General features: G+C 37.0%; 2 protein-coding genes and 1 long non-coding RNA gene across 6 annotated transcripts in view; 1 reads left to right on the top strand and 2 right to left on the bottom strand.

Annotated features, from left to right (window-relative positions):
• LOC114144599 (complement C3-like) overlaps positions 1-8,365 on the bottom strand; it is a 25,508-nt gene extending 17,143 nt beyond the window's left edge. Inside the window, exons 1-14 of one of the 3 annotated variants that reach the window (XM_028017618.1) lie at positions 8,215-8,365; positions 7,304-7,502; positions 6,982-7,144; positions 6,481-6,575; positions 5,739-5,827; positions 5,068-5,150; positions 4,900-4,987; positions 4,665-4,767; positions 3,571-3,691; positions 2,611-2,726; positions 1,334-1,480; positions 912-1,011; positions 739-833; positions 458-649 (exon numbers count right to left, since the gene is read on the bottom strand). In XM_028017618.1, coding sequence (XP_027873419.1) covers positions 458-649; positions 739-833; positions 912-1,011; positions 1,334-1,480; positions 2,611-2,726; positions 3,571-3,691; positions 4,665-4,767; positions 4,900-4,987; positions 5,068-5,150; positions 5,739-5,827; positions 6,481-6,575; positions 6,982-7,144; positions 7,304-7,502; positions 8,215-8,312 — 1,689 coding nt within the window. In that variant the 5' untranslated portion in view covers positions 8,313-8,365. Of the gene's footprint in view, positions 1-457; positions 650-738; positions 834-911; positions 1,012-1,333; positions 1,481-2,610; positions 2,727-3,570; positions 3,692-4,664; positions 4,768-4,899; positions 4,988-5,067; positions 5,151-5,738; positions 5,828-6,480; positions 6,576-6,981; positions 7,145-7,303; positions 7,503-8,214 lie in introns of those variants that run through there. The other 2 variants (XM_028017619.1, XM_028017620.1) reach the window with 2 other exon arrangements.
• On the top strand, positions 7,487-12,838 carry LOC114144688 (uncharacterized). The gene is made up of 3 exons (XR_003595519.1): positions 7,487-7,575; positions 8,141-8,262; positions 12,333-12,838. It is a non-coding gene; the product is annotated as an uncharacterized LOC114144688 (long non-coding RNA).
• The window catches only part of LOC114144598 (complement C3-like), a 28,037-nt gene continuing 25,441 nt past the window's right edge, over positions 10,243-12,838 (bottom strand). For both annotated transcript variants that reach the window (XM_028017616.1, XM_028017617.1), the window contains exons 42-43: positions 11,269-11,410; positions 10,243-11,018 (exon numbers count right to left, since the gene is read on the bottom strand). In XM_028017616.1, the coding sequence (XP_027873417.1) occupies positions 10,874-11,018; positions 11,269-11,410 (287 nt within the window). In that variant the 3' untranslated portion in view covers positions 10,243-10,873. The remainder of the gene's footprint in view (positions 11,019-11,268; positions 11,411-12,838) is intronic.

The following is a 12,838-nucleotide window of genomic DNA, read 5'->3' as shown; positions in this document are numbered from 1 at the left end:
TCACAATTTCGACTTGATTTCTTCATGTTCATATCTTTGAAAGGGGTTTTCCTTTACATGTCAATATGGTTTCGACACAAAAATCCATTTGTGGACCTTTATGTTTCAAAGCGTGTCCAAATTATTTACCATGATCAATAATACCGAACAGCTAAACAGAGATTCAGTTAGAAGTTGGATTTAATTTTCAATTTTCCTATCTCGATATCTTGGTGGATGTAAATCCATAAGATGCCAGAAGGTCTTTAAGAAATGTCTGAACTGAAACTTATAATAAAAAAAAAATATTAGAGCAATCCAAAAATCTAAATTTAGAAGCTGCTTAAATGTAAAAAAAAAAAAAAAAAGAATTCTATTGGTCAAAAATAAAATGTTAATTAAATAAATAAAAAACAAAATAGAGCGGTGGATTTGTTTAATTTTCACCCTTGAACCCTGCTGCTGCATCGCGCCTCACCGAGCCGAGGCAGGAGTCCTTCACATCCACCCAGACTGAGTCTGACACCACCTCGTTGTCATTTGGATGGTAGAAGGCCAGGATGCGGAATGATGGCAGCATCTCCTTGGTAACAGTGAGGGTCATGGATACCATCACTTGACCTTTCACTCTAAAGCGTCCATGCTTTATTAACTGACTTCTGCTCTGGATCTGAAAACAGGAAGAAAGAGAAAATGACTGCACACAAAGCTCTGCTTCAAACGTTTTTAGAAACAAACAAAAAATATTTGCTCTCGCACCAAGTATGTCACGTCATTTTCTGGATTGTCCTGTTTGTTGAGGTTGATGTTCACTTTCAGGTTATCTCCCGGTTTTACTTCTGCTGTTGTCACTCCTGCAGAGACGGTTTCAGTCATTTACCAAAAAGTGTACTTATGCGTAGAAAACTGATGGACATAAATTTAGTATTTACCAATGTGGACATAGTTTTTGCTTGTTGAGCGATAAGGGAGAGCAGTCATGCTTGCCGATGCTTGTCGTTCAGCTGAAATTCGAGGATTTTTGGTCCTTACCTACACAGTTAAGCAAAAATATAAATATTAAAATAAAGAAATATGCTTGACCAACAGAGATGCACTCTGCAATTAGTAAATGCAGCTATAGAGCTCTTACAGGTATGACTACCGTAAGTACAATTAAATGTTATTTTTTAGAGGAAGAAAATGTTATTTGATACCTCGTGTTTTTGAATCACACTATTGTCAGAAATGTGAGAAACGTACAAGAGCGTTCATGCAGGCTTCGATGCTTACTTTAAACATGAGATCAGCATGCTGAATAGGCGTCTAGATAAAAATGTGAAACAGCAGATTTCTATCAATTCTCAGGACTTACTGTGATTTTTAGTGGTCCAGCGTTTTCCAAGGTATTGATTGAAAGTCTCGCCATGCCGTTGGCGGAAGTAACGCCTTCAACCTCAGCTTCATCGATCGCAACAGGAACTCCTTGTGCTGAAGTGCCGTCGGGATTCAGAACCTCAACCTTTCAAGAAACAATCAGACAAAGGTCAATCATATCTGACAGAAATGGACATAGTCATACATTCGCATGGAAAAGAGAAGAAAGAGGATGTTTGAAGAACCTGAAAGTCTGATCTTTGGACCAACAATTTATTAAAATAGCTACTGTACATTCAGTGCAACTTATTGCCAGCATCAGTAAATGAAAACAGACCATGTGGAGGAGGTTGCTGGTTCAGTAAACACGTTTCCTTTGATGTAATTGTTGTATTTATTCAAGTCGTGCAGTTTTTAAAAAAATATAATTATCCATAAAATAACACAGAATATAGTATTTTATGTAGGAAGAATATTTCGGTACTTTAAACATTTTTATAACTCACTCTGCTTCACAGAAACTGAGATCTTATCTGCCCTAGTTGCACTGACTTAATCATAATCATATTTACAAATATAAACCCCCTGCATGTTATTGTTTACGTAAGGAAATTTCGCGCATGCGGACAACGCTGGAGAGCAAAAAGACTGTTTTTTAACATGCCATGCAAAGCCGCGCTGCCGCCGTAGAATAATTCCGTTAACTCAATCAAACTTGGACATGTAGATATTATTAATTTCGTGCTGTTCTCCACAACAAAGAGAAAAACCGTTAAAGTACAACTAAAAACCACGTCTTTCTCTCTGTATCAGCGCAGCTACGCGCAGACTCGTTCCCATAGCAACTGACAACAACAAAACAAAAAAAACCACTCAGATATTTCCCACAGATAGAGCAGAACATTCAGTCTGTTGCAGCAGTATGGCTTTAGGCTTAATGTTTATTTTGCGTTTATTAATAAGTGATTGTTGTGGTCAGAGGAGAAAACCATAAATATATCGCTGCACTGGACTGTATGGCTAGCTCCATGGCTAGCTAGCTCCATGGCTAGCTCCATGGCTGGCTAGCTCCATGGCTAGCTCCATGGCTAGCTCCATGGCTAGCTCCATGGCTAGCTCCATGGCTAGCTCCATGGCTAGCTCCATGGCTAGCTCGCTGTTACTGTCTCTTACTCTGCAGCTGTGGAGTCACAATGTCTGGGATCATGAGCGCCCCCTGCCATGAGGCAAGAAAAGTCTGCATGTGAATCAAAACAAGACAAAAATAAATCTTACCGCAAAATCAAAAGATAATCCTGGTTTGAAATATTTGGGTGTTTTGGTGAACTGGACGATATACGGTGATATGACAATATAAATATCTCTCAGCTCTGCCTCCACCATCTCACTACCTGTGCAGATAAGAATAAAGTGTCAGGCTTTCAGTTTGTTGTTTCACAAGCTCTGGATGTCACAGTACACCACTTTACAGATAAAATGTTGTGTAGTCATAATAATAATAATAAAAATGTCCTTTAAGGCTTCCATTGTTGGAAGCAGTGAGTCCAGTTCCTTCAGGGAATAACTCTGAAACCAGTCTCTAACGCTGAAACTATGCACTTCAGGATAATGTCAGCTCTTTTTACACAAAGTGATCAGTCTGAACATTTTCCAATATAGTAATTTATGTAGGAAGAATATTTCGGTACTTCTAACATTTTAAAACTGTTGAATGTAACTTGAAAAGATGGTGACATGATATAATCCTCAATGGGTTTTAAAGTCAAATCATATGGCACATCAGTCATAATTTCATCCAAAAAGATTGATAAACCAAATAAAGCTGAGGCTTAAAAAAAAAAAAAAAAATCATATGGAACAATTGCTTTTCAGTATTTGATCAATGGAAATTTCTAAATATTTCAAACAAAAAACAAACGACATGACATAAATGAAAAAATGTTAAACTGAATACTGAAGGACAAAGGACACATTTATATACATGTTCTATAACATACTAATTTACATTCTGTTCAAGATTTTAGCAGTTTAGAAACATCATGTTGTACGAGTTTAGTTATTAATCGCATTGTTGCACTTTCAGGACTCCAACGTAACACATTTCATATAAAAGCTATAACAAAAATCAAGATTACCCATTTCATTAGGATATACACCCTGACAAACTGTATATAGACTACCACAGTTTTTCCTGGAGTAGTGACACTGATCCCCACCAACCCCTGCGTCTCTTACCGTCGCTTGTCAGCACGCTGACCGCCACAAATATGGAGCTCCCCATAAGATCTGTGAAGTTTTCAAAGGCCTGAGTGATGTGTTCTCTCTTCAGGGTCACCACTCCTTCTCCTTTCTCAATCTAATGTCACACAATGCAAGTTATCTGAAGAGTTTGGTGTTGTCACACATTTACATATCATTTACACTCACAGGCGACTCGACCAGGTTCACCTTTTCTACAGACTTTTAACAAAAATAGTGATGTTCCTAATCACATAGCAGCAGCACACTGTGTTTGGTATCTACGTTGGGATCAATGACTATTCAATCAATATTTGCATAAAAAAAAACATTGTTAGTAGGGGTGGGCATTTATCACATTGTTTATTGTGGTTATTATTTCTTTCATGATAAGAATTACAGTTATTGTTGTCACAATAAATTCCAATAAATAATGTTTTGAAATCCCCCAAAACTGTCCAATTTGTTTGGATTGTCCACTGTTTGTACAATAATAGTCCTAATAAATATCAACAAATTTGTAAATATGATTAAGTGCATTTACTGTGTGCAGTTTAGTAAAACAAATAACATTTTTCTATGCAAGTGATGTCCTAAAGAAGCGGATTGCAAACGGGAATGATTTTCAGAAGCAGCATTTGTGTTTGTGGGGGGATGATTGCTCTGCTCTGCAGAAATACAGTTACCTAAAAAAAGCAACAATAAATACCTTTTATTGTCACTTTTACCATTATCAGAATCGTACCCCAGAATTGTGATATAAAACTTTAAATCCATATCGCTCACGCCTAATGGTCAGCATTGCTAACAACATTATTCGTCTGCCTGAAGATGGCCAAAAGTTTAAACGACAAACACTGCCTCCTAATGAGCTCTTTCAAAACCTACATTTGATATTTAGTTACAGGTTAGTATCTGTGGGTTTGATTAGAAAAAGCATTTTCATGATGATTTTCCGTATTATGCTTGTACTGGTAGAATCTCACCCTTCTGTCAGGGCTTCAAACCGTTTCTTATGCATGTGGAGGTCAATGTTCGAGACAGACGTGAAGGCAAACTAAACAGAAAAATAACTGAAGGTAAATGTCTACCGGCACTCTCTGAAGTGAGCTGGGAAAACTCTTCTTTTGATTTTGAAGCACAACTCCAAAAGCTCCATATGCGGAACCTTGAACATCTTCACCAAACATGTACCTGAAATCAGCAGGAAGACACTTTTATTTATTGTTAACACTAGTTTCTACTGCTGTAGATCAAAGTACTTCAGAAAACCTAGATCAATCTGGTAATAAATACTTTTCTCCAACAAAGAAAAACGTAACGTACGTGGCTTTGACGTCTACGTGGAGTTCTTTGCTGTCCGAAAAGAAGAACGAATTTCGGCGTATCAGTTTAACGTCAAAACTGGGCAGCACTGAAAGGTTAAGATGTGAGTGAGCCCTGACATCAGAGCAATCATAACCAGCACATCAGGAAAACTCTGATGCAACTCACCATATTCTTTGATTTCAAACTCTGCAGAGTAGCTCATCTGTGGTATACTTGGAAACCTTGCCACAATTTTCCAAAGTCCAACACTTGACACAAAGCACACAGGAAGAGCATCAGGATGTATGGCCTGTTTAAACAATCCTCCATCTTTGACTGTCATATCCATTCAATAGCTGCTAGTTAGTAAGAAAGTTAAGATAGAGTGAATAGGTAGCTATGTTTGTTATATTGCTGTCCTGAATTCCTTAGGCTGTGACCATAATGTACCAGTTTACTGATAGCTCAAGTTAATATGACACAAATTGACAAATTTCTTCACCATCCTTTACTGTAGCCAGTAAAACTGTAGCAATAAAATTATGTGTTTAAAAATTACGAGTTAAAACATTAGTATCGTTCATCCTAAATGAATATAAACTTGTTTTCTTGGCATTATTTGAGGTCCGAAAGCGCTGCATCTTTTTCGTTATTTTCACCATTTCTCATTTTCTGCAAATAAATACTAAATTTTTGCTTGGAATTTCAGAGACATGTTGTCAGTAGTTTGTAGAAAAAAAGAACAACGTTTGTTTTACTCAAACATATATCTACAAAGAGTAAAATCAGAGAAACTGATCATTTTAAGTGAACTCTTAATTTTTTTTCCAGACCATATTAAAGTGCCATATATTCACCTGACAACTTCAGCAAGTTGAAAATCTCCAGAATGAATTCCTGACCTCAGAGCGACTGGATCCAGTGGTAGAATGACACCTTCAGGGGTCTAAAGGATTGAAATCAATATGTATTATTATTATTATTAAAACTGGTAACTAAAATGCCTTTAGTAAATCCTTAAATGAAAAATTGCCATTCTCTGATCCAAATTTTGAATTTAGAGGTCAATGTAATTACACATGTGGCTACCAGTTCCAGTTTTTAGTTGAATATTTACTTTAGTTTGGGAGCTTTTCTGCCAGGCACATCTCTTCTGGGAGGTTCATGATGAATCAAATGTTATTTAAAATCCATTTTTTTTGATGATTTGTGCTTGTGCTGTACTTAATCGCTTTATTATTTCTTTCCCATCAAAACATTTTCATAGAACTGACCAGTGGTGTTGTTTTGCTCCCCAATTAATCGAACATCATAAACACTGTGTGCTTTTTTCCAATTTTTCCTAGAAAATTGAAAATCTCCCAAAGGCCTCTGGTTCTATGATAAGCGTCCCTCTTCAGATGTGATGTTAAACTGAAAGGCTATATCTGCATTAATAAATATCAGTCAATTTGTTTAAATACGGCACATAAGCTGCACATATTGACACATATTGTGAGAAATCACTTCTACAAATGTTTGGTGAACATGGAATTACCATCTACGTTTTTTTTTAATAACATAACATACAACAGTGATATTCAATATTAAATAAATTACCACAAACTCAATGGCAACAGAAGCGTCCATCTGGGTCATGTTATTCCTCTCTACAGGCTTCATGTCAGGCGTCATCGCAAATATCCTGTAATGAACTGCAACAAAGATGATAGCAAGCAGAAATAATACACATCCAATTATCTTTTTGATTTGATATGTTCTGGCTAGGACCTACACTTTGGTAAATACCACAAGACTAAAAAATATTTGCCCCCTTATATCCCTTTGTGTCTGTTTTTTCTATGGTCTTCTTTGAAAGAACCTTTTATACCTTGAAATTCAACTGGATGAGGAAAAAGAGTTGGAAGAGTGATGTGCAAAGTCACACAATCTGTCTCAGAAATCAATCTGAGCTGCTGAAGTGGAATAAATCAAGCCAATCTTCATTTGTAATTTGAACTTCCTGACTGATTTGATGACTGTCACTGATGTTAATGTCGTCTCATTTAAACAACCTAACAGGAAAGGTGTGTTTGAGCAGTGTGGAGCTGTCGGACTCACCTTTGCTGTTGGGTGTGTAGAGCGCTTTGTCCGTCTGGATAAAGATGTAGCCGGCATGCAATGACAAAAGGACGACTTTCTCCAGCTTTACATCTGGGAACTGAGCTTGCAGATACACATAGTGCTTTAAGTTTGGACTGCGAATGAAGTCGTCAGCAGGAATCTGTCAAAGATGTGAAGGAATGCGTATTTAAAAGAAATGTTTGTAATGAGTGAGCAATGTTTCAATAGGACATTTGAAGATGGCTGAAAAGGTTTCATTTGCAAATTTTCATGAATTAAATCTGCAAATGTTTGAGGTAAAACCCAGTTTAAACATCACCTCAACTTCCGCAAAGGCTTGAAATCTGTTTGCAGGGTTGAGGTTCACAGAGGCGTGTGCAAGCCTCTTAGATTTGGTTGGCCAGTTCATCACACTGATGCTGACAGAGAAGTTGTTCTCACTGGGGCAATCTTGGCACTCCACAAAGATGTTTTGTGGTCTTCCCAGCCGCAGCAGATTGGGGGCAGACATCACCTTCCTACAGAGCAGAATAGGACAGGAGGAAAAGCTCAACTCAAAGTTTTGTCTGGCCAGACTGGACCCAAATACAGGTCAGTGACATCTTATCGCAGACAAATCATTTACTTTTTCGTTTCACAACATTTGTTTGAGTCTATTAAAGTTTCTGTTTACCCTGCATGTCCAAAAACATTTCCCAGATGTTCAATTTGTGATTTATAGAATTTTTTTTCTCTCCTTGATTTACGGACACATTAAACCTGTCCAGCAGTCGTGGGACTTTAAAACCAAAAGGTTTTAAATATTTTGTTCTAGTCTTTAGTTTTTGTCCAGTATCAGTCCAGTGCGTGAATACTATATTCATTGATCTCTTTTCAGTTGTCTTCTTATACACAATATCAGAGCTTGACTCCAAGGCTTCAAATGCTAATTTACTCTTTCAAAATGAAAATTAACATGCACATCCAAAACTTTATTTTTTACTAAATTTATTAATGTGATTTAATACATCTTACAAATAATTTCTCCTCAAAACATTACATTTGGCTACCAGCCTGGGAATAGAAGCATTTTTTCTTTTTCTATTCATTCACTTTCTTTGACTTGGGATTATCTACAACAGCAACTGGATGAAAATGACAAGATTCTCTAACACAGGACTGAAGACAGGCAGGCATGCAGTGGATCTTGATGTTCTAGAAAACTAGAGGACAGAGGAAAATCAGACTTACATTGGAGATGCTGCTGTCCTAGAAATCACAGAAATAAAAGCCACTGAGGTAAACAACCACCACGGCTGTGTCCTCTTCATCCTGCACCCCGATCCCATATTCACTGTTGGTGCAGCATTGAACTGCAGGTTTCTGTCATGCAGCTGCTTCCCTCTCTGTGGACTTTCATTTCACCTGTCACATGTCTCAATCATGGACTAATCTTTTTTTATTTTTATTTTTTCCTTAAAATACATTATAATCTAAAAACTAACCTGCTAAACCCTTTTCAAACCAGTACATCCAAGGAGTTTACTCTCTTACCTGGATCTGATCAATATATTTTTACTATAAAGTCAGTTTATGTTTAAGTTACTGGCCAAATGCTTGTTGCTTTTATGGGCATTGTAATGGAGCTTTCTACTTATGTTGATGTATGAAAGAATATGGGTAGATAAAGGCTATAATATTTTATTAAAATAGCACAAAACTATGAATCTAGCAAGTAAATTTAACTGAGGAAACAACTGCGTACTCCTGTAGATATGTTGAACTTGATATACAAATGCTAATAGATTGTCATTGTTGATTGTTTTGTCACAGCTTTAGAAACAAGATTCATCATCAGACTCTCTGTAAGGACAAAATGCTCTCAAGCCTCTTAGACATACAAAGTTTTAGTAAGAACTTTCCTGCCACAGTTTAAAATCATGACTGTAAACACATTTTATATATATCAGCGATACAGAAATAGGAAGGTTCTGGCTGGAAACTTAGTGTGAGAAAAAAAATGGGATTAATGCCAACTAAATTTTTAAGATATATAAAAAAAAGCAATTAAGGGCACGGCGGCGGCGCAGAGGTACAGAGGCCTCAGTCCTGTAGTCAGTCACAGGTTCGAGTCCCAGTCCGTTGACATTCTCCCTCCATGTCTTCTCCCTCTCTCATTACCAACTTTCATGTAAATCTTTTGTCTCAAAATTCCTTAAAAACAATAATAATATATATTTGACATTTCTGACATTACATCTGGTCATATTTCTATCACTTTCCACCCTAATTTTTCACATGATTGTGATTCAGACTCATGTGCTGATTTACTTTTAGGAAAGATTCTTTACTCAGTCAATTCCTGGCAAAGAACCTCATCAACAACAAAACTACTTTAAAGGCACGAATAAAAAAAACAAAACATTCAAAATGTCCACGTGGCAGCTACTTAAAGAATAACTATACCACACATCCACTTTTTTCACAGATGATAAGCTGTATAAATCAATCATGTTTTTTTTTTTTCCAATTTGAAATCTGGGCCCGGGGAGGAATCGGTCTCGTCTCTGCTCTGGCTGCAGGCAGTTTGCAGCAGGATGATCACGCGAGTCTAAATGATTAGGAAGTAGGATGGGCTCACAGTAGCTGATCGCTCAATACGAAAAGTTACTGCAGAGCTATTGATGCTCCAATAACAGAAAAAACATTGCTAAATTTGTGGCATCTCATAGTATTTATGCCTTTTGTGTCATATTTGGTGATAGTTTTAGTTTGGATAATCTTAAAAATAGTTAAATTATGAAATAAGAATAATCTTTTAATTATATATAAACCTGTGTCAGGCTTTTTAATCTCTGATGTGTTCTGAAAAGAAAAAATCTGAGTATCAGAGAGCCGAGTAGGTCTACTCAGAGTATAGGCGTTTTACTCAGTTTGTTAATCCTGCTGTCTGAAACAAGGACCTGGTGACAAACTGCCACACACATCCACCCACTCAACACAAACAGACTTACCTCTCCACACTCACACACACACACCCACCTGTGCACCCGTTTTACAAATATTTGAAGGTCATACAACTGAATTTTCTACAGGTTTTACTGCAACATATGCCTCCATGGTGAATACCAAAGATGTCATAAGGAAGTTAAGAATACAACAAAGATTGAGGCCTTATCACTGTGACTGTGTGGCTAATTTGTTGTGCTGTGTGTCCATTCACAAACACTCCCACAGCAGCTGGTTCACACTTTTCAATCATCTTGACAGACACGCATCTTTTAGTTGGTCATTTATTCCAGCTTTCTTTGTCAAGCAATGTGCATCGGATAGTTCAACGGCATTCCAAATCATTCTTTTTCTTTCAAAACATGTGTACAAATGGGTGATGTAAGCCATTTCAATTTCAGATAAAAGCATGTTTCAAAATGCAGCTTTTAAAAAAAAATAATTTACTGATGTATTCATTTATTTATTCAGAAACATTTACTAAGGCTCATTCTGCCTATCAATGGTCAATGTCTGTTTGTAGATACAGTAAATCCCATTTTTAAAGCACACTCAGCCACTAATTTGATTTACAGCAGTTAATTGTCAAATATATTCAATATATTTAATTTAACACCAGAGAAATGATGCTTTGCAAAGTTATAAGACAAATATCTTAAAATACATTTTCATGTTTGGCACAGGAAAGGGTAGCAGAGTGACATGGGAATCATGGGTTTGACACAAAACCAGAAATTAAGAAGCCTCCTCCTCATGGCATTTTATATGAAATGCAGTAGCTGAAATCAACTTTCTCATAAAGCAAAATATCATGAAATTGTATTGTAGTCATACCCTCACTCACTTTAAAAAAAGAAAAAAAAATCACAGCAGTATGAAATGATAATTTTTTTAAACTGTATCATTTCATCCTACATCTAGATGTTTGAAGTTGCTGAACCAGTGTGTTTAAACCCGAGCAGGTAGACTGGTATTTCTCCATCTGGCACTCTTCTGCACTGGGCCAGTACTCAATCCAGGTGTTCTCACCAAGCACATACTGAAACCTGAGCAGAGCAAAGCCAAAATTACACTGCCATTATTAGAAGAAAGGTTTATTAAAGTAACTCAGCAAATGCAGTGAGACAGATTTTTAAACGATATTGATTGGTGCAAAAACAGAATTTCAGGATGAATAGATTTAAACACAACGCTGACATTTACTGAGTAAATGGACTGGAAGTGAAGTAAATCTGAAATTTATCTTTAAATTTGCATGGCCCAGGTTCACAGAGATATGCAAGAGAACAAACTCACTGCTGGTTTTGGTCATCGATGTGAATGTCTCTGGATGAGCCCATGATCAGGTAGGTTTGGCCTACAATCAGATCAAGAGCTTCTCTGCAGTGATGATAGCTGAGGAACTGACGAAGCTCACCTTCTGACTTCTTATCTGTTCCTGCAGGAAAAAAAAAATATTGTCCAAGATGACAATGGATATTAAAAGGATAATGATAAAATGAAGAACTTGTTAAAATACAAGATTATTCTCATTCCGATGATTGATTCTCAACACCTGCATTCTCCTATTTGCCTTACCACTGACACCTGATCATCTCACTTCTTCTTCTTCTTGAAATTTATTGGTGGTTGGCAAAAAACGTTAGGTGAGCATTACCGCCACCAACTGGTAAGGAGTGTAGACCACATGACAAAAAACTAACAAACTACTGTATATCCTATTGTACAACTTACTCTGTTTCAAAAAATCAAATGTAGCCTGATATCCTCTGCTTCCCGAGTCCTTTTGCAGTAAACCAACAATATCAAATTTCATTTTCATAATACTAAGGTTCCTAATAAACTTGTTTCTCTGAATCAGATAACTCCTACAACTCAAAATAACATGTTCCACTGTCTCATCTTCCCCGCAGTCACATTTCCCTGTCTGATGTTTCCCTATCAAAAATAGTGATCTATTTACTCCAGTGTGTCCGATTCTAAGTTGTGAAATAATTATTTCTTCTCTCCTGTTTCTTTCTGTTCTTCTCATTTGTCCAATTCTCTTTTGGATTTTATAAAACCACCTTCCTTTCTTTTCTTCTACACATAACTGTTGCCACCTCTCTCTTGTTTTTTGTTTAATTATGCCCTTTTTTTCTGTTATAACATTAATATCTATCCTTGCCTGATTGGCACTTTCCTTAGCCATCCTGTCTGCCATTACCCTTAATCCCGTGATGTGCTGGAATCATCATCTCCCTGATCTCCAGCTGCTGCCATATTTGTGAAACCCTCAGCGGTAACACCTTCAGGCTTGCTGTAGCTACTTGAGCGATTTGCCCAGTTACTAACCTGTCTGTCTCCTCCCTTCTGTCCAGTTGCCCTTCCTGTCCCCAATCCTGACCTACTCCACTGGATTTGGACCTCCTGGCTTTTGACCCTCCATCTGTCTGACCCTGAGATCTGGAACCGCCTGACCTGGATTTGGATTCCCTGGCTCTGACCCTGGCCTGTCTGACTGTGAAAAAGCCGACCCCTTAATAAACACCTGTTCTGTATTCACAGCTCAGTCCCTGCGTTCATCAGCGCCTGGATCGTGTCAACAAGTCCGAGATTGTATTTAAAAAAAAAAAAAATCGATCATCATTAATTTTGTTGTCAAAATGGCCTGCAAACTGTTCTTTTTAAATCTTTTAATATTACAGTCCAAAATCCATGGATATTGTACTTTATTCTGAGTATTTAGACACTTTCACCATCTCTGGTTTAGCTCTGCTCAGGATGTAGGAATGAGCTAAACTTTGGTAAACTTGTAACAGTTCAAATTGTTACAATTTGAACTGTTACAAATTGTAAGAATTTACAATTTGTAAAGATTTCAAAT

Source organism: Xiphophorus couchianus, chromosome 5 (genome assembly GCF_001444195.1).
Source record: "Xiphophorus couchianus chromosome 5, X_couchianus-1.0, whole genome shotgun sequence".
In the NCBI taxonomy this organism is placed as follows: Eukaryota; Metazoa; Chordata; class Actinopteri; order Cyprinodontiformes; family Poeciliidae; genus Xiphophorus; species Xiphophorus couchianus.
This window is presented reverse-complemented; position numbering and strand designations above follow the sequence as displayed.